This window comes from Myripristis murdjan, chromosome 16 (genome assembly GCF_902150065.1).
Source record: "Myripristis murdjan chromosome 16, fMyrMur1.1, whole genome shotgun sequence".
In the NCBI taxonomy this organism is placed as follows: domain Eukaryota; kingdom Metazoa; phylum Chordata; class Actinopteri; order Holocentriformes; family Holocentridae; genus Myripristis; species Myripristis murdjan.
In genome coordinates this window covers 21,075,751-21,097,887 of record NC_043995.1, presented here as the reverse complement: position 1 = coordinate 21,097,887, position 22,137 = coordinate 21,075,751, and the positions used below count along the sequence as shown (strand labels likewise).

The following is a 22,137-nucleotide window of genomic DNA, read 5'->3' as shown; positions in this document are numbered from 1 at the left end:
ATGCACACGAGGGTTAGAGAAAACAATGTTGATACAAAAAAATACAAGTGTTCCTCAGTTTGTTTGAACTTGTAACACAGTGACAAGGTACAAGTACTTATCACCTGTTTCTCTAACAATGTAGTATAATGGAAAAAGACAACAAACACCAGACATTTTAGCATTTAGCAGTTTGTTTTTTATTATTACTTTTTCAGATACAGCCAAAGGAGGGAGGGGAAGGTTTACTGGTAAATAAAGCTAGCATGTTTAATTGTAAACAAAAACACATTCACACATATGAAACAGGAATTCACAAAAAGAAATATATGAAAAGACAAGGCATCATCATGTAATACCACAAGACAATGTAACATCAAATAAATGCAGCTGTGAAGGCATCATCATATATAATCACACTGTGATGACAAAGCGAGTGTGCAAAATAAGTGATATAATACTAAAAGAAGATATACCACCACCAACAACACAGCTAGCATGCAATGCTGAGTCACTATTGCCATGTTTTGAAAGGTGTTATAATCAGTTTTTTTGGATTCTGTTTTACTGCACAAGGCTTAAATTCAAGCACAAGTAGGATTCATTTTCTTTTTCAGGAATGAATTAAAATGGATGCAAACAAGGCTCAATGAGAATGGAACAACATAATACAAGAGTTGAGAAGGCACATCACCCGGTTAAAAATAAAACCAATGAAATATAGTACAGTAGGGTTATAAGAAGAATAAAGCAGTAAATAATTGACAATGTAAAAAAGATTCAATAGATGAATAATGGAAAAATAGTGGTATTAATATCAGAAAAGAACAAGACCAATATACTGGGCCCCAACACAAACAAAAGTGATACAAAACATGTAAGTGAATGCCACAAAACAGATAGTGAACTCTACATAAGTGTGTTTTACTAAGGTCAATCTTATGAACAGCTCATTTGGTCACTATGTGCTACAGTCAATGTTCTGTTTTCTGCTGGAATAATGCTCAAAGCTGATGATTACTGTATTATCTTGTTACCAGGATTAGCTATTTATTTTAGTTCTGGTGCATGTGTGACCATAACACTTCATAAAAAGGTTCAAAAATGATCTTTACAGCTGTAGATGCAAAGCAAAGGCATTTTCCAAAAGGTCTTGCATCATGTTTATTGACACTGTGCGCTTTAACAAAATGTATCCTGTGCTGTGGCTTTAGAGTCAAAAGTGAGACTAAAATGGTTTTTCTTTCCATATGTCTTTTCACCAAAAAGGTTAACACTATGGAACTGTGCAATGATCACACAATAGGTCCTGTTTTCAGCCATGCAGCTGACATTTATAACAACTACAATCATTTTATCTGATAAGATCCTGGAATGGAATCTGTGCTTAGCAAACTTCTTATCTGTTTGTTCATAATTTGTGCATATAAAAACGTGCATTTAAAATACTTATCACGCTGGACTCACACTGATTTTTTTTTTTTTTTTCAAAAACAAGAAAGCAGTTAATCTGATCTAATCTTCCCCTCATATGTATAATCAAATAAGGAGAGCAACATGAGTAATGTTTTAATAATGCATGCCTGTAAATGAACAAATTCACATCACAAAAACTGAGAAACATTCACCGTTTTCATCTTTTTTTTTTTGCAGTCAAGTTATAGCCCTAAATGAATTACAAATACTATCAGAGTAGAATGGCTGATAGAATGCACTTTCAAGGCAGCAAAGCAACATCAACAGTGCGTGCAGGCACTACATCTGCCAAAGTGCTAAAGGTATACTCTACCAGCATCTGAACAGAGAGCTGAGATCGGGGGGTGTGGGGGTCTCCAATGCGCTACGGCTACAGCATATCTCAATGTCTTCAATCATCAATTCAATCACTCACGACCACTCATGCCTTTCTCCGTTATACCACTCATAGGACAGGAGATCAGTCAGTGACAACAATACGATGCAAATACAGGTATTGGTACATAAGGGTGTGTGACAAAGGAGGTGAGGAAAGGAGCGAGCTTTAGATTGATGTCTGATGAGACTGCTCTTTTGACCAAGCTGTTCTTGTGCAAGTTATGCTGAGAGATTTAGCGTAAACATAGAACGGCCGCGAAGACTATGCTCTGTCACTCGAAGGCTAGAAGGAGAGATTAGAGAATAGAAGATTGGGAGTAACAGTTGAGGGATGTCAGTGCAGTACATTACTTCTGCACTGGGAGCACATGAGACAAGGGAGCACTACACTGTGCATGCAAACATTCTCATTCAAACAGCACATTCATTCTCACTCACACCTGCGCACATATATAAAGCCCTGTTGCAAAGGCAAAATGGCAACTGAATGAATCCTGTGCTTTTGGATTTGGTTCATAGTTTTACTGAGTGACAGATGTTTCCACTGATCACTGCGATGCCCGCTTGGCTCGCTGGGTGTGGCACTTCATACACAGGATTTTACCATCCAATGGATAGCAGCCATCTGCGTCCGCTTCTATGGAGAGGGGACGGGCACAGTCCTACAACAGCAATGGAGAACTTAAGCTCAGTTTTTTTCAAGACACTTTTGGGCATTTTTGGATTATTGTGAATTTATTTTTCACAATTTTTCTCACCTCACAGCGGTAACACTTGAGGTGGAAGTTCTTGTCGAGGGCGACCACTCTGACCGTCTCCTCGCTGCCTGGAGCTGGAACAATGGGCTCGTTACAGCTCACACACAGAGGCGAGAAACGCCTGGAATGGAGAGATTGAAAGTTGACCATTAAGTTGCACTTCAATCACACTCTAAATCACACACTGACACAGGAGTCACTAGCCACCTGTGGTAATCCTGGACACAGTAGGGGTTGTTGTTGTCATCAGTGATGAAGGGCGCCCCCTCCAGGCTGCAGGAGCAGGTGCTGCACCGGAAACAATGGGCATGGAAACACTGGCCGACCGCTTTCAGCACTCGGTCTGTGATCCTCTCCCCACAGCGAGAGCAAACCGCCAGTGAATTCTGAGTATGAGCATAAACAAGGTGAGATGCAGATATGAAACAACATGATAACCTGGAAACACACCGGGAGATGATTATTATGATGTTGCAATTGTTGGTGCATGTGTGTATGTCTCACCATATAGCAGTCCTCACACTGAGGTGAGCCATCCCTGTCGTAGAACTGCATGCCCTGTAGGGGGCGATGGCAGGTCATGCAACAGAAGCAGTTGGAGTGGAAGAGCTTATCCATGGCCCTCACTGCTGGCTGAGTACGGGACAGAGCCTCACCACACTTCCCACAGACCTCTAAGGAGGTGGGTGGAGGGGTTGACAGGGAGGCGGGATACACACAAGGTCAATAGCATATACACACACATCTTCCTACTCAGCTCAAGTTCATATTCAATGAATCTGGATGGTATTTCCATAATTTCCACAGAACATACATTGATATGATACAATTATCAGTATTAATTGTGGGAGAATTTCATACAAGACACACAGATTAATGGTCTGCAAAGGCATATACACTACTCACAAAAAGTTAGGGATATTCGGCTTTCGGGTGAAATTTCAGGATGAAGCTAAAATGCATTATAACCTTTACAGGTGAACTTAATGTGACCTTCTGTAAACTTTTGAATGCACATGTCCAACTGTTCAATGTTTCAGTACTTTTTGCACAAGTTGCTGTTCTCTAACAAGGAGTTTAACAGCAAAATTCACATCAGGTGTTTGATGCTCCAGCTCATCGAGGTTGTATCATTAGGGAACGGCTGCTGGAGACTGGGATACCTCAAATGGAGTGGCCTGCACTTTCTCAGACCTGAATCCCATAGAAAACCTATGGGATCAGCTGAGTCGCCGTGTAGAGGCTCGGCGCTCTGTACCCCAGAACCTCAATGTCCTGTGGGCCGCCCTTCAAGAAGAGTGGGATGCCATGCCTCAGCAGACAATAAGTCGACTTGTGAACAGCATGAGACGTCGTTGTCAAGCTGTAATTGATGCTCAAGGGCACATGACAAGTTATTGACACCGACATTTTTTGTTGTGGTATATCCACCACTGTTGTTGGCTTTTGTTTCAAGAAATTGTTTGAGATGAGGAAATCACCAGTGTATGCTTCTACTTAAATGCCCTACTTTCATGATATAATATCACTGTAGCGTGAACTTTTTATATTTTCCATAAATTTCACCCAAAAGCCAAATATCCCTAACTTTTTGTGAGTAGTGTATGTGTCAATTAACAGTGTATATGACTGAAAAAATATGAATCATCACATAATAAACACAGTATACACAGTAAACAAAAATCTGATAAATAAATGATAAATGATAAATAACGTTCAACTACACTTAAATTTTCACTTGTGGCTATCAATTCTGATATCCATAAACGGTCAAAGATTGTAACCAGTCAGCCAACAGTTTGTTGTTGTATGATGTGCAAAAACTAAACAGTGCTGGGTGGTAATGTGTAACTGTTACATGCAATAGTAATTCAAAAATGTTCTTAAGTAGTAGTGAGTAGTGCAGTAAGTTTCTGCTTCCACTCAGTCAGAAGATAAGAGTTAGCCAATCAAAGAAATAAGTTGGTACTGCTGTTATCACTATATCCCACTTCCACCCCTCACGTCATTTCTGTAATAATTAGTCATCGTCCTCTCAGCTTACCCTGGCACACCCTAAGTTAGTCTTGATGAGATTTGGTAGAAAAGTTTATTTCACATACTTACACTACTCTCACAACAAAAGGAACCTTGAATGAAAAGCAATGATGGAGTGAATGACTGCAGTTATTAGACTATGATCAAAATAAGCAAATTTCTAATTAATTAATAATAATTTGTTCCTCTGCACTGTTTAAATCTGTCTTGTAGGTGAGACAGCAGCAAGTGGGAACTTGCTGCTGCTAAAGCAATCAGCAACAATGATTCCAAAAATTCAGCTATAGCATAGCCATACAGGGAAACACAGTTAGATACTATATTTCATGATGCATACAAAGATTAGCAAACAGGGACATGAAAGTATAAGCATATGAGTGCACTTTGCACTGGAATGGCTGTGACTTTCTTTGTGTGTGTATGCGCGTGTATACCTGTGGGAGGTGAGGTGATGACAGGTGCATGCGTGTCCATGTCTTTAATGAAGTCCTTGGTCATTCTCTCCAACTCTTCTACTTCCCTCATGGAGAGAGGAACACCACCACCTGGGACAGCGCCTGGGCCAGGGGGTGAGGGCTGCTTGCATAGACAAACACACACAAAGACACACAGATACACACAAAGCCATATGTATGCATTATTTACTTAGTGTGATATGCGTATGGGTTAGTGCATCCATACCCTAATAGAGTCTTTTGTTATTTATGGTTGAACAGATTGCTTTTGAAATGCTATGTAGTGTATTTCCTGTTTCATTTTTAAATGCATGGCTTTCTTCTGTTGACTCTCATCTAAATTATTTGTATTTCCTATGCCCTTGTATTGGACATGAAACTCAAAGGGGCTCTACTAGTAAGAGGAAATGACTGGAATGTACCGTTGATGTAGGAGCAGTTTTCATTGGTTGGCTGAAGGGAGAGGGTGGAGATGGCATCGTCTTGGACTGAGGAGGAGGCACAGGAGCAGGAGGAGAAGGGTTAGCATTCTCCTGACTGGCAACAGGAGTGCTCTTTATGTGATTGGTGGCAGGGGGAGCTGCCATATTGTTTGGTGGAGCAGGAGGTGCAGCGGGAGGAGGCGGGAATGAGCTGGTGGCAGGAGCAGGCGAAGGTTTTGGTGCATCACCAAATGGGGTAGGGGTGTGGTTCAGGTTCTGGTTCAGTTTCTGTGCCAGAGCAGCTGCTGAGGTTGCTGTTCTCCCTCCAAAACCAGACTTGGGAGCCACAGCTGGAGCCTTGGCAAACGGCTGAGCAGCAGGGGTTGGTGCAGAACCTGGTGCGGAGTTATGATTGGCCTGTCGGTTTGTTCTGGCTTTGAGTTCTTCTGCCCAGGGTGCGGGAGGTGGGCGGTCTCCCATCTCTGGTGGGGGGAGGAAGGACAGGGTCGGTTTGGGAGCTGTCGGGGGAGGTCCTGAGGGCTTGGGTGCTGGTGCTGAAGAATACTGGCTTGGTAACTGTGGACACAACCGCATTAACAATTAACTTTTCTTATCATTTTTATCATAGCTTCATTTATCCCCCACATTATTACAAGTTAATGTAACACTTAATTCTGAAGTGAGGAGATAATTTCTTAGGTATGCATAAGTGCTGCAGACAGGAAGGTATATTTTTTTGGTACTGAATGAGGTACGTGGCCTGGAGCAAACACTGGAAGCTGTCCACAGTTTAAGCTTATCAGACGTAATGCATCTTTCTGACATTTATTTTGCAGAGTTCTGCCAACATTACTATGCTAGGATCCAGTTCCCCCTGGCTGGATAAAAGCACCATTTATGGCCTTTCACTGGATCTCTGGCTGCGTACTCTGGCTTCATCACTCGCTCATGCTCTCCACTCAGTTCTGTATGCATCACTCGCTCTCTAAGCATTTCTTCTCTCAGCGTGAATCACCGGCTCCCTCATTCTTTGTTTCTCTCTCTAAGTCTGTATGGGTAGTTCACTCATCATTGAGCATTCAACCTGAACAGAGACAAACCAAACCCACCTGGCACCTCACCAAGCTTTTCCCACTGACTGGTCTTGCTTTACCTCTTTTCTTTCCTCTGTCTGTGACTCATTCTCTTTGTCTACAGCGTGTAGGACGCTTACACCAAAGCTTACACTGAGTCAAAGCCAGCTGTCATTTTTCTACTCATGTGTTCTTGAACTTTGTGTTGCAATAGTATCTCATCCTACAGTGTATCTCTGTTACAGCATAGTGTCTAAACACTCCCTTCTTTCCTCAGTCTCCATTGTGTGTACCTTGGGGTTGAAAGGTCCCCGGGTCTCCATCTCTGACAGAAGGTCAGTTAGAGAGTCAAGCTGTTTGTCAAAGCTCGTCTGCTTCTCCACCAGCCTCTAGCAGAGGGGGACACAGAGAGGAAAGGTGTCATAAAATCATATTTTAAGTAAAGCTTGTGTTCTGTGACTCCTCATAGTCATGTCAAGATGTAACAAACGATGAATGAACATGAATGAGATGAGAAGAGCAAGATGGATGAAGATGATGAATTGTGACAGAGTGTAAATGTCAATATAAGACATATTTGCATGTCAGTGTTTGATTCTGAAAATCTTGGTACCTTATTACATCCCAAAGTGCACTCAGACATGTGAACACACTTGTAAAGTTCTCAGTTAGTTAGTTAGGTTGCAGCCACACTGATACGTTCATCAATCTGTCCATCCATCAACGTTCATTTTTAATTATTTTTCCAGTGAGAAGAGGCTGTTTGATGATGCCGTGTCTGTCTATGATGGATGTGTGTTGATTTTGATGGAGAAAAAACAGAGAGAGGCTGAACTTTTTCAAACTGACAGAGATGTCTTCCATCCTTGTTGGTACGTTCCAATTCTGACACTACAAAGAAAATTCCAAAACAAATGGATGAACAGGCGGACTCACTGTTCTATCTGTACAGTGACGGATCAGTGTGGCCACAGCCGTAGTCTTACCAGAGCCTACATGCATTGCACTGAATGTGTAGGTGAAATTGGAAAATGTCAATATAAAATGTTTTGTTTTTATTGAAGAAAAGTGTACAGTGTTTGCCATTTAAAAGTTGATTGATGGTCACATTTCCAAGCTATTTGCTTTCCTCAAATTTCTTGCACCATTTATAATGAAGGCTTAAATAATTCTGTACATGAATGCATTTTTAGTCTGACAAGTCAACTGGATTTAAGGCACATTTTGAATGTCATTTATTTGAGCCTTTTTTCCTAAGCCTAGACTGCCAGTGTAAGTTTCACAGGGCACTGCCCTAGTAACATACAGACTTCATTTTATGTTTTTTTGCTGTACTATAAATAGTTAATAGCATGCCTAAAAAGATTTTATGACACAGACAGGCAAAAAAAACTCTTGTAGGCATTTAACTGGGCAATTTTCCTTAGACTAATTCAATATACTTTGTGAAAAAAAAACAATTCACCAACAACATTTCCTGCAAATACATTCACCATGGCTACATGACAGGGCCTTACAGTGCAAACCCAGTGAAAACTTTTCTGAAATGTTATGCAAGTCAAAGGAGGACACATGCAGAGAGGCAAACTGACTGGACGTTTGTTGGAAGGACTGTCTCGACTCACCTGTGGGTTCCCAACAGCACTGGGGATACTGGTACCAGAAGAGGGAAGGGGTGGTGGGGGTGGGGGAGGAGGGGGAGAGGGAGAGGTGGGCAAACAGGCACTTTCCTCAGGGGGAGCTGGGAGGGGCAGGTCATCTGCCACTGGAGGTGGAGCAGGGAAGGCAGGAGGAGAGGCATCAGAGGCAAGGGATGTGATCTGGCATTCAGGGGGAGGGGCTGGCAAATCATCATCCACTGGAGGAGGAGGGGGTGGGAAGTCTGACAAAATGAGAAAATATGTTGCTGTCTGACCAGATAAAACTTAGGATGTGATAGGTGGTGTCTACAAAATAGCCAAAGTAATGCAAATACCTTCACAGAGCAAAGGTGGAGGTGGAGGCAGCTCTCCAACTCGACCAATTACAGCTGTGCTGGCCGGTGTCGGGGATGGAGCTGAAGGAGGTGTCTGACTTTTGGGGCGGGGTGGTGCCACAGAGGCAAACTTCTTCGGCTGGTTATAGAAGGATGGGGTGGTGACTTTGAAGTTAAGCGAAGATGTCATCACGAAGGGCTTGCTGCTGCTGGAGTCCTCCATTTTGTCTATTTATCTGAGGATGAATACCAGAAATATATTGGACAATTAGCACGGGTGGAAAGGCCACTGCAGACTTCAGTCAGTGTTTAAACTGCACAGAGATGTAACAGAACATAAGGTACTGAATTCAAACAATAACAGACTTTTGAGTCTCACAACCCACATGATAAAACAGAAAATGAATCAGCTGGCAAATGTTAGAAGTGCTTGCATTACTTGGCATCATATGCATATCATGTCTCTTACTGGTGCATCAGTGGTGATGACGCATCAACAAAACATCTTGAATCCTGAAGGCTTTGTAAAAGTAATTAATATGAAGTCTTATTCTGGCTCACAGTAGCTTTTAAATTGTGGTTTGGGCTTGGGCTATATCTGGCTTTAGTGTGATGGTGTAAAAAACAAAACAGGAAATCAAGGCATACTGCAAATGTGATGTAACTGAGTGCTCAAACACATAAACTGTGGCAAATATGGTCTATGGTGGAATGAGGGAAAATGTGTTAGCCTCTTTAGGCTATGTATAAAGAGTAGAGATGCATCATGTATATCAACTGGTATCAGCCTATAAAGGCTTTAAAATGAAATATTAGCATTGGCCTGAAATGAACATTTCTGCCGATATGACAGACCAATATGGTGACACTTTGATTATTCCTAAATGCTCGGTGCTCTAGTGAATGTGTACATATTGAATTCCACTACAGGAGAGACTTGATTTTCTCTGCAATCAGGTGGAAAACAAATATGAGCATATATCAGTGTCGGCAATAAGCCAGAAGAGCTGGAAAATATTACATCGGATAGCAGTATCCCTATAAAGAGCAAACATACAGTGGCACTCACAAATGCCACAGATAATTTACTGTATTACACGCATGTCAACTGTTTACAATAACATACAACAAAATTGCCAAAGACAGTCAGAGATAGTGACAATTTCACAATATTTTCATTTGAAGACTGCAAAGAAGAGGTCCATGTTAAAGGCCAACTAAAATATTTACCTCACACATGTTAGTGGTTAAAAATGTTGATGTGACGTCAGTGTCTCTATCTCAGATTCTTCACATAGTGTGAGTGCATTTCCCTGAACAGCACTGGTCCTCAGCATGACCTTAAATCTAATGTACAGTTGTTGCCACCCCCCAACACACACACACACACACACACACACACACACACACACACACACACACACACACACACACACACACACACACACACCTCACTGGCTGTCTCTTTCAAATATGCAGTCTGCTGGTGCACTGCAAGACATTCACACTGAAGCTCCACCAATCCTCTAAGTGCCTCACACTAATGGCTCTAAAAGCATCTAATCTTGACTGGAAAACAGATTTGGCGAAGTTATGGTTAAGAATGTGGTCACTTGTTTGGATGTGACTCTTATTAACTGTGTCCCAACTTTAATATTTCTTTCACAGCCTGTGGGCTCAGGTGTATATATATGTATATACAGCCTATGTTTTTTTCAAAAGGGAAAACTCATCCTATTAGTCAAACTTATGTTGCCAGGATTTCCTCTCCATAATAATCTCTGAGGGAGTATTTTTTTTAATGAACACTACAAACATTTTAGCCCCAACATGTCATGCACATACTGCAAAATGTTTCTTTGAAAATGGCATCTCTAATGTTGTTTTCCTTGAATTGGAGCTCTGAAGAAAGCCACTTCTGGTTAATCTTACGTTTGCCTTTAAAGATTACTGCATGCTTTTACAGTAATCTTTTTTTTTAAGATTATGTTTTTGGCATTTCTGCTTTATTTGATAACGACAGCACAGAGAGACATGAACAGGAAGTGGATGACATTCAGGAAGGATTCCATTTGAAACTGAATGTAGCACAGGCTTCGCTTGCGGTATATTGTTTTGAGGTTTCCTTTTTCCCCTTTGCTGGATGCACAGCCACAACTTCAAGTTCTGACAAGACAAAACAACAACAAAAAACACCTGCAACTCATGAAAGTATTTCTGATGTGCCGGTGATAGTACCTCAGCTCATCTGATGAGATAGCACAATTTAACCTTTTTTCTTCTGATTTTCACTTGGGCAAGCTGGTCTGTCTCCCTTAAACAACGTTCTGAGGCTGGCTTAACGTACAGTGCACCCTGAATGCAACTTAAGTTTCATTCAACTTAGTTGTGTTGGAAGTCTGCAGAGCCATCTAGTGAAAATGAATGAATGAATTGGGGTTATTATCATCACTTGGAAATGTTAATAATGACATTTTTCAAGTTTTCTTGTCCAGCACCTAATACTTTTTGTTTGGATGTGGGTGTTTTTGCAAAATTTGTGCAAAAGTTTCATGTGCAACCTGCAACTACTTGTATGAAAGCCGTGTTGTGTAATGCCAGATTAACAATGTTAAACATTTCAAAACATGCGTGACCAGGACCTGATGCATGTAGGCGTGGCATGTCTATGTAGTCATGAGCACTGCCTTACTAGGCACTTTAAATTGCCTCATTATGCATTACTGTTACCTCCTTGGCTGCACATCACTTTCAGTACAAAATGATTACCATCTGTCACAGTACTAATTACCTACTTATATGCATTATTGATATATCTGTGTGTGTGTTCATTGGATTAATGCTCTGTATGTTTACTTTCACCGTGTAATAGGTCTTTTCTGTCAAAGTGTATTTTTCCTTAATGTGTTTGATACAAAAAAAAAAAAAAAAAACAAGTTGTTGATAACATATAGATCTTGCTCATGTGTGTCAGAAAAGAGACAGCATTTTGTGACAGCATTATTATAATAATTCCTAATGACACCTCTACAACAGCATGACTGATTGATTACATAAACAGAAACACACTCGCCCATTAGCCACAACTAGTCTTGCGGACTGAGATATTTCTCTGAACCCTGCTAAGTTATTACTCAAACAGGAACAACAGTCAAATGAAAACCAGGATGTGTGATGAGACTGGAGGTATTCAGTCCCTTAGAAATAATCATCCTCTTTTTAACCCAACATGAAGGCCTTCTCCAAGTCTGACTGAAGTGGACCCTTAATACAAAAATAGATTTACTAGTAAAGTTCAAGATAAACCTCTTGGCTTTTAATGAGGTTTGTGACATTGAATATCAGCAGAGTACTCTAAAAAGAACACTTGGATCTATAATGGCTTTCAAAAGGGAATACTTAACAACCGTGAACCAGTAAATTCATTACAGCATTCTTACAAACCTTTAATTATACAAAATATTGTACGAGCTACACTGCTTCCAAGACAGTCTCATCAATTATTCAACAGTGATGCAAACCTGTGGTCAGATTCCATCTGTTCCTTGATATGGTCCTGGGGATTTAATACGGTGAGATCAGCTACAGGCACAACCCCAATCGTCCCCCTGCAAATCCATCTTGAAACCTGACTCCTGAGATGAGAAACCCTTGGCTGAGAAGCATATTTGGCACTGCAGCTAAATGACATCACTTTTTTGCCTGTTCCCCCCAATCAGTCTCTCTCTCTCTCTCTGTGTTGTGTTGCTTTCCTCTTATTTTTCATTTCCTTAATGCTACCCCCACTGCCAGATTGAAGTCCTGGCTAACTTTCACAATCTGTGGCACAGACTTGCTGTATTGGAGACACCTCTGAAGGAGGGAACAGCAACACACCACAACCACTTTTATTACTATAACTCTTTAGTTTTTCCTCAGACTCTTGATCTCTGTCACTTTAAATGAATGACCTCACCTGAATCACCTGGGTTAACATGTCTTAATTTCTAATTTACAACTAAAATGGAGCATGGCATCATCTAGGCTAACTTACAGATAGCACCCTGCATATATTATATACTGTTAATACCTCACAGGTTTTAAACTTATGAGTTTCACATGGTTGGGAACTGCTATGCCCTACAACTGTGGTTCTCAATAGGCCTTGAGCACAAATGTCCTGCTGGTTATCATTCTAGCCACCCTCTGAGAGACTAATTTACTTATGAGATGCAAGGTTAATGTGATGAACAACCTGGTAGGTAGATCTAAAGTATCTCGACATTGTAGGTAAACTACCACTTGGCACAGCCCTGTTGACCGGGACTGAAAACCACTGCTGAGCAAAAGTGGGAGACAATGTGAAGACTCAAGGCAAGCGGTTGAGACTTGAGCTAAGACAAAATATTCATCAAGTCTATTGGAAAGAACCTACAAGTAAAGTACAGGTCTTATTGTGGTACACTCTTTCATTATCTGTGTGTTTTGTCTGAGTGTTTCACACGAACACCCAGTCCCCTCTGATAAAAACAGCACAGAATCCACAGTGCAAAAAAACTGTCAAGGAGTAGCTTACCACACATTCAGAAAGAAAACAGCTAAACCAAACTGTGGTTCATTGGCTTGTAATTAGGAGGAACTGTTTCGGTTCACTATAGAACCACTTTTTATAGTCATATATGGAAGTGTTGTATGTGCCACCATGTGACACAGAAAATAGTTCTTCTTTGTCCTGTTCTACTGTGAAGACAGTTAAGGTTATTCTGAAAATAGATGACTCTTTCAATTTCCATTTTGCTCATGAACATTTTGTGGGATTGAGTTTTTATTGAAAGGTGTCCCTTTTTCCAAAAAACACAGTTTAAAGGTGAAATTTCCAACCACATCAGAATTAAGCAGCCTAATGCTTATACGGGAGCTAATGAAATTAATGCCTAGATCAGCTGGTTACATCTACTGGGCAATGAAGATGAACACGAAGAAGTAACTTCCCTATTAACAGATGGCAGGTAGCCAAGGAAAAAAACAACACCACCACAATTTATGACTGCAGTTACAGTAACTCCTGCCTTGTTCTGTCAGTCACTCTATCTGAGACTATTGTGTTGTTGATGAAACTCTATTGTCAGGATGTTAATGGCATACTTTCTGGGAAAGCGTGTCTGTCTAGGCTGGGGATTACTCATGCAGGGACAAACAACCCAACTGAGTCCAATCTTACAGGTCACTGGACATTCATTGAGCACTGGCCTTACACTCCCTCTCCAACTGCTGTTACACTGAATAATTAAATGGCCAACCTTTCATAATTAGTAATAACTGCAAGCAATATGTCCCCTGTCAGGCTTCCACCCAAACAGTCCTGCCTGTTTACACTGATTTAACATGATTTCAACCAAAGAAAAGTGACGAGAACAAAGGACATAAGTAAAGCGATGGATTGTAAAACATGCAGCGATCTGAGACAGAGGCGCACCAAAATAGCTCATGTGATTGACTTACGAAGGCTACAATTAGGGAGCACTGCCTGTCACCCAAGTCATAAAGGGTGGTATAAGGGTGGTATACATCCATTCAGGGAACTTCACACACACCCCAAATGTATTGAGACGTCTGTGAACTCCAGAAACATAATCTCAGGCCTCTTAAACAAAGACACCACCCTAACCCCAAACCAGTATTTGTGAGAGCTTTAACACGAACTAACATTCATGGGGTTGAGGCTATTCAGCAAGTGAAACCTGCACAGCACCATGGCTAATGCTGATAATCACAGGATTTTCACATTCTTAAAGCATTAGACAGTTTGTCCTCAAATGCTGGGGGGAAAAAAAAAATCTGTCCAAGTCCTCAATCATTCCCCAGCATCAAATATAACAAGCTGAGCTGTGACATACACCACCTTGTCAGGGAAGGCAACTTTTTATGACCAATAAAAGCTATTTAAAGCACAAAAACACGCTTTAATACTGCAATTTAAGAGTCATACAGCATAGTTCCTAAGAAACAGAAATAGCAAAATATCCCCACACATACCTGACTGACTCTATATGGCAGAGGAGCTGGTAATTAATGGACTTCAGTTCACTTGGTGTTAACAATGAATGAACCACACTTTGGTGCCCCACCCACCTCAGCGCGCAACTGATTAGATGTGGTGGAGTTCAGCGAGGTGTAAACCACTGCTTTGACAGCTGACAGCACAAAGGTACGTTGACTTAAATGTGGAAAAAACACCCGCACCGATACTATCAAACCTGGCCATAATGATGTAGCATAGGCGACATTTCCAAACATATGTAGTGAGCCGGTTTAGCTGTGCGTTAAAGACCGGAGTGGCTAACTTAACTGACATCTGGTCAGAGCTAACGTTACATTTCTACAAACTACAAATTCAAAATTTAACGGACAGACGGGTGAGTTTGAGTTCTGTTTGGTCCCGTTTTCAGTTGAGGCCGTTTGAATCAGCTAGCTTAACCTTACATATAGCATATAGCACAAAACTGACCGCATCCTGGCGTTGTGAAGCAGAGGAATCGTACTCACCTGCAAATCTGGCTAGCCAGCTTGTGTGGTTAGCGTTAGCGTATCTGGCTAACCCACTCAATCAACACATCAGCCACTAATCACGTTATTGCACACGCCTTCACGCTTTAGTTGGCTCTTTTTGGACCAAACGAAGCACGCAAAAAAAAAAAAAAAAAAAATTCAGAGCCCCGCGGTCATCCTCATGCGGCAGCACAGACTGTCTCTGTTAATTGCACTGTCATTAAGTTAAATCATCAGTCTAGCTACTCTCTGAAGTACTTGATCTCTCTGCTGCCTTGCTCCTTGCTAGCTAAGTCAACTTTTTAGCTTGGACTTCCGGTTGCAGCTTCCGCATATTCCTCTGCTAAAGCTTTATCACCGTTGTCCATCAGCTGGTGTAAACGTGTAACCTACGTTTATTGCGATATATCCATATTCACCAAGGTTGCTCGGGCTGGCCAAATGCGGAACACCACCCATCGGGCAGAGTCGACAGTATGTTTTCTAAAGTGCAAATCTGCAGTGCAGCCAAATTGCTGTGACACTGGTACACTATGGTGTCAGATGGTAAAGACTGCATGGGCTGTAAAATGACACTTCTGCATGGGGTAATCCATAAATCTGTGTTGTGATGTGCTGCATCATGACAGATCAAAAGAGCATACCTTATTTGGCAGCATGTAGCCTCCCCGGTGAGGCACATGAGCTATACCTCTTGCTAAAATAATCCACGTAAAATAAGATTAAAATGCCCTTACCTTGTTTTTACACTCCAACGTTGACAGGGGCTTGGTTACCCTTGTGTTTGTCCTCTTTCTCCCTTTGTCCTCTTTTCTTTCTGGGTCCAAACTGAGTCAGAGTTGTCTGTAATGGTAACTTCTCTTTCTTTCTTCCCCTCTACAGCTGCTAGACCCTCCCCCTGTCCTTTCCTCTCTGCAAGAGGAATGACACCATCCTTCCAAACAAGTTCTTTCTCGTTTGACTTTCGCTCAGGACTTGTATATTACTATGTAAACACCTCTCTCTCTCTCTCTCTCTCTCTCTCTCTCTCTCTCTCTCTCTCTCTCTCTCTCTCTCTCTCTCTCTCTCTCTCTCTCTCTCTCTCTTGCTCTCTCTCTCTCTCCGTTTCTCTCTCTCTCTGTGTGTCTCTGTTCATAAACTGTCCAGTCAGACCCCTCCTCCTCTGTTTCTTCCTGGATTCTTGCAACATTCTTCATCCTATGACATCAACCCCGTTGCCTTTCCTTGTAAGGTCAGAGTGAGGGAATGAGGGAGAGAGGGAGGGAGAGATAATGGAGCTGGAGGCTTGATTAGATACAGACACTAAAACTGGTCAGGGGTAGAAACTCAAGGAGGTACTACGGCCCCAGCTGAGCCGAAGAAAATATCCCGAAACGGGAGGCCTTTGAAGTAGGTTGGCTGTTTATGCTTTTATATATTTTCAAATGCCTCCCAAGCGCAAAAGAAATCTTAACCCTGGTTTCAGGCCTTTCCTTCACTTGTCTCAACAAGCAGCGTTGACAACCAGATGTGAAAGGCATTACTCCGTCTTAGTTGCCAGTGAGCTGCCCCATCATTATTTCCTTTGCACCATGACAATGAACATGCGAGGACTTTACACTGCTGGCCTGTTTCTCTGTGCCTAGGTTTTACATTTATGACTCATTTCCAAATCTAGCTGCTCATCCTGATAATGAGGATGTGATTTCATTCAACCTGGTGTTTCCCTCAAAGGTGACGCCTCCCATCCTGCACATCTGTTACCTCACACTCACCCACACACACACACACACACACACACACACACCCTTGGGGACTACTCATTTCGACCACACCTAAGGGTCTTATCACACTTTCAGGTGTAGCCACTGTGTACACCAGGTGTGTATTATATGGCACCTCATTGAGACTGAGATAATCAGATAATATTCAGATAGGCAGTGAGGCAGTGGAGATGCATTTAATTCAGGAGAAGCAAGCCGTCTGCAAAGCTCCATTACATATAAACGTATACCCAGGCTCCTTAATGTGTTTGTAACCTGAGTTATTTGTGATTTGGAGTTTGCTTTTGTGTAACCTGTTGCGTCTGCGTACACATTCATGAACTACAGGGAGTGGTCCTCAGGGTCTCTGATAGCCTATTGTCTTGCATGGAATGTTTCCAGTCTCTCCCCACTTCCACTGGGAAACAAATGAAGAATTTCCACACGCCACTTTCCACAGCAACACTGGCGCTGTGGCAGAAAAAAAAAAAAAAAAAAAAGTGTGCCCCAGCTCTTGACCGGTTAACACACTCAACACTCACTATTTGCTGGGAGCAAATAGTGGATGCCATGGTGAAGTTTGAGTCAGGCATGGAGAGGGCAGCTCTGGGGTCCTAGAGTCAGTCTGGAGGTAAGACTATAAAAAAAACAGGAGGCCGTCAGAATCAGAGCCAGACAGCCTGGAATTCAGCCAAACCCTGGAATGAACAGTTTCTCTCCCCTCCCTCCCTCTAGTGCCATATTTCTCTCTCTCTCTCTCTCTCTCTCTCTCTCTCTCTCTCTCTCTCTCTCTCTCTGTCCTTTTTTCCTCTCCACTCACACTACTTTTCTCCCCCTGCCCCTCCAGTTTTCAGTCTGCTCTCCATACGCGATACTTTTATTTTCCCCTCCCATCTTTCTTCCCCCTCCTCCCTCTCCACCTCCCTCTGATCATGTGAGTCAGAGTACCTGCTTATATCTCACAGCAGATTTAATATCCTGGTCTAGGATCGCTTCCGATCTGCAGAGAGGGCTGGTCTCATGCTCTCTCTTTCTCTCCCTTGCTCTGCATACTGAGTCACCACATAGCAAATAAACACAAAGTGCAGTCTACAGCCAAGGTGAAGGGCAGCCGGCTTTGCCAACAGAGAAGTACCGACTTTTAGTTTTGACAGAAATCATTAAGCCGTCAAATTCCAAACAGAAAGTGAACCTGCATTTTTTCGACAGTGCTCTCTCTTCACTCAGCACCCCAAGGAAAAACCTTTACGTTGCCAACTGGCTCCCATTCAATGACAGCATTAGCCTGCAATGCTCCGTCCCCCCCAGCAGGTGTCAGGCTGATACATGTAGCTGTGCTGCACACAGCCAGCCAGACAGAGCTTTGGGGAAAGAAGATCCCCCCTGAATGTCTGACAGCAAACAAATCCACAGTTGGAGATGAGATAAAAGAGACAGGGGTGTGCATGGTGGAAACCCTTGATATTGGCATGCTTTTAAGAGATTGATAGACTCACTGAGAAGAGTAGACACATATCAAGGCAGGCAGAGAGAGGAGTACCAAGAGACAGAGGCATCAGCGAGGATAAACGCTGTACAGCGCAGTGGTGGTCTAGACAAGGAGGGATGGAGTGAGGGAGAATGTAGGGTAATTGCAGAAGAGAGGGAAGGAGAATTGTAAATAATAGAGGAGAGTGGGGAACTCCTTATACACATGGTTTTACCTTTTACATGAACTGGAATGCATAAACACTCACACAGAGGGCAGAGAAAGAGTCCATACCACCCACACACAAACATAAAACAACCGAGAAAAAAACATGTTACTGTGGAATTCAAGCCAGCAAACATATAACATTGCCAGCCCACAGTATAAACATTGCATAAAATCCCTCTCCCACTGGCTAGAACAATACTAATTACATAAGTATGGCTGTAAGAGAACACCTTATCAGAGGCTGCCTCTTTCCCTAATAACATCCACATCTCTGCTTTTTTGCTCCCTCCCTCTCCCCCCTTCCACCTCCTCTGTCCCGTCCCTCCACAAAAACAGAACACAGCTGCACTCAACCCACATTTCCTCACACGTCCCATGCATCTTTTTCTCTTCCTCCCTGCCTCCCTCCTCTCTCCTCCTCCTCCTTATCTTTTTCTCTCCTCTCGTCTTGCCTCCATCCCTACACCTACACCTCTCCCTCCTCACCTATTTTTCCTCATATGTACAGTCCATTGCTTAGGGCTGCAGGGCTCATGTCAGGTCAGAAAAAAAAATGCACACACATCAACACCTACACACACTTTTCAAGGGCGTTCTCATTCATCGAGCTGACTTTTGGTGGCTCCTTGGGGGCTGATACGTAACATGTGGTCCTAATTAACGCATGTAGTCCACACGCATACCCCCTCCAGCACTGACACACACACACAAGAACACCAGCAACAGCTAGGTTTAACCCAGAGAGACCTAGAGTAGCGTTGAGCAAAGACAAAGGTGGGTGGAGAGCTAGAGAAAAACTGAGAGTCAATGGGTGATGAATAGAGTGCAGAAGGAAGTCAACAAGAGAAGGTGTTTGTGTCATTATGGTAGACAAGATGAAAAATGGGATGCGTCTTATAGAAAAGTTAAAATAGTGTGAACTCAAATAGCATAGCTGCCTGCCATCAACAGATAAAAAATGAATGGAATGCCTCTGGAATGACATTAAAGCTGTACACACCACTAATTATTAAAGTTCATTCAATAATCACATTGGTAGAGACATTCAATCAGCAAAAACACCCATTTCCATCAGTCAACGCAGAGTGTCTTTGGAGTGTTTGGATGAGAGATGACTCAATATTAAGACTTCATTATCATTGAAGTGCAACCTACATAACAGCCAGGAACAGATAGACAGATAGTGACAGGTACATGGAAGTCGCTGATTATGGAAGTGAAGTGTGCAGGTCCCCAGATAATCTGCAACAGGAAACTGAGGCTCTGTAATCCAATGCATTATCACCCTAGGTAAGAAAACACGAGAAATACTGACAGGAACATGATAGAAGTCATCTGTGTCGTGTGTTGCAAGGTAGTTTCTGTGTCATTCTGTGTGCTTTGTTAGCAGTGGTATGAATATGTATGTATGTGTATGTGTGCGCGTGTGTGTGTCTGTGGCTGCAGAGAGACAAAGGGGAACAGACAAAGAGAGTGAGAAACGGCCGTGTTTGCGATTGGCCCATGTATCATAGGTGAGATTAGTGTCAAGAATTTCTTCCCTCTGTGGTTGACCTTGCCTCGCATTGACGGTCCATGTCGTAGATCACCGCACTGTCACAGCTTTGTTTGTGTGTGTGTGTGTTCGTGTATGTGTGTCTTTGTATCTCAGTCTATTCATTTGACCTGGTCTGTGCACAGCATTAAAACAAGCCCTGTGTTTGAAAGAGGAGAATGAGCAGACAAAAAATGAGAGTCAGGGGCTAACTTATTGACAAGGTAAATGCGCTAGATACAGATTAATTGAGGATTTCCGAGAAGAAAGAGTGGATCACTGTTTAGTGGTGAAAAGAGAGAGAGAAAGAGAGAGAGAGAGGACTGACAGAAAATAAAAGAGAATTGCAGACAGAGACAGACACAGAATGATGGACAGATGGAGGGGGATACAGAGCCAAAAAGAGAGACGGGGGCCAAAGACGAGGCTCTGCCTGCTTCAGCGGCAATTACAGATATCAGAGGGGAGCCGTGTTTGTTTTAGACTGGGGTCAGGATGTGTAAGCCAACAGCACAGAGTGAAGCTGACCCCTGCAGCAGCCTGTATCCTCATCTCCGCCACCCCAGTGGCAACCCAACAGCGAGAGCTAACACACTGTTGGGACTGAGCATCTATATATATACCCACCGTGCAAAGATTGGCTGGATTATGGATGTGTTGTGAAGTCTGCAAAGTCGCGGTACACATCCAGTTTAAACCCTCTGTTGCTTTAACAAATTCTCACCACCCTCTTTCGTTTTGTATCTATTTATTCCTCTAAATTATTGTGCAGATTTTACCCTCGCTCTTTGCCCTGTGGCGTGCTAATTTCTAAATCACGCAGCATCATCTCCTCACTTCTCTCTCACATGACTCACATTTCTCATTGGTTTCTCTCTATCCCTCTCTCTCCCCATCTGCCCATGTCTTTCTGTGTCTCTCCTTCCATCTGTCCTCCTGCCCCCCTCCTCTCTTTCTTCTTCATCCAGTAGGCTATATGTAAAGTCAACAAAGCACAATTGACCACCCATGGCCCCCTGCTGCCCTCCCTCTCCTGAATGTGCCTGCGTCATTTGTTAGGCAAACACTTAGAAAAACAGCCCACATAAATATGTAATCACCAAAGAGAGGGGCAGGGGGCTACACAGACAGACAGGGTGAGAGAGGGGAGAGAGAGGAGATAAAAATAAGTAAAGAGAAAGGGTGAGGTATTGTATAAAAAAGGGACATAGATGGACAGAGAATGTGGATGATTAAGGCGTGGTGAGGTATCAATACAAGTCAAATGAGAGGGAGATGGAGAGAGTGGGGCAAGAGGGTAGATTTGCAGATAAAAGAGCCACTCCTCATTGTTTTGTCTCCAGGGAGGAGAGGGTGGAGGGGAGGAGGGTGATGGAAGGTGCAGGCAAGGGAGGCAACAGCCAAAAAAGAGGGGGTAGAGCAAGATCTGGGGGGATAATTCAGGGTAAGAAGAGCTGGGGAAGAAAGAAAACAAGGCTGAAAGGGAGAGGCGGATCAATATAGACAAATGACAGAGAGAGAGGTGGAGACTCAGCAGCGGCGTGACTGAAGGAATACCCTCTGGTGTTTTTTCAGGATTGTTTAGTATTGGGACGGTGTGTGCGCGTGCATTTTTTTTGGGCAGCGATTACACTGTGTGGGAGACGGGGAGCGAGCGAGGAGGAGGGGGAGGGAGATTGAGGAGGAGGTGGAAGAGGGGAGAGGCAGTGGGAAACCGCTGCAGTGCATTGTCAGGCAGAGCGCGCACAGGAGAGGGAGACAGAGAGAGAGAGAATCCCCCATTTTAGCTCAACAATATTACAGCAGTGCAGAGATACCTACAACACTGACAACAACGGCAGCCCGGCACGCTCAGCCCCGTGCTATTGATCTTTCAGTGGCAACCCAATACATTGTACATGCACAGAGTCAATCTAATTGTGGCTTTTACCTCACATTAGATTACTGTCTGCGCTTGTTTTCATCTTTGTTTTTTTTCCCCTAATTCCCTAATTATCCAATGAAATTATCATTCCAAATAGCAAAAGCTGTCTAAACAAATGTAATTATTTCTGTAAATTAAGCTGGATATTGTATACCTAATG

General features: G+C 42.7%; 1 protein-coding gene across 3 annotated transcripts; it reads right to left on the bottom strand.

Moving 5' to 3' along the window:
* Nucleotides 1-594: 594 nt before the first annotated feature.
* zyx (zyxin) lies at nucleotides 595-16,099 on the bottom strand. 3 transcript variants are annotated; one of them, XM_030073020.1, is made up of 10 exons: nucleotides 15,819-16,099; nucleotides 8,554-8,789; nucleotides 8,204-8,460; nucleotides 6,872-6,967; nucleotides 5,506-6,081; nucleotides 5,063-5,207; nucleotides 3,096-3,265; nucleotides 2,799-2,977; nucleotides 2,592-2,712; nucleotides 595-2,495 (listed from the first exon to the last, which is right to left on the bottom strand). In XM_030073020.1, exons 2-10 carry the CDS (start codon nucleotides 8,774-8,776, stop codon nucleotides 2,382-2,384), a joined length of 1,881 nt encoding a protein of 626 aa, XP_029928880.1. In that variant the 5' UTR covers nucleotides 8,777-8,789; nucleotides 15,819-16,099; the 3' UTR covers nucleotides 595-2,381. The 3 variants fall into 3 exon arrangements, with proteins under 3 accessions (XP_029928880.1, XP_029928882.1, XP_029928881.1); XM_030073022.1 differs by having other exon boundaries at nucleotides 5,063-5,204; XM_030073021.1 differs by lacking the exon at nucleotides 15,819-16,099 and adding an exon at nucleotides 15,079-15,376.
* Between the last annotated feature and the right edge of the window lie 6,038 nt (nucleotides 16,100-22,137).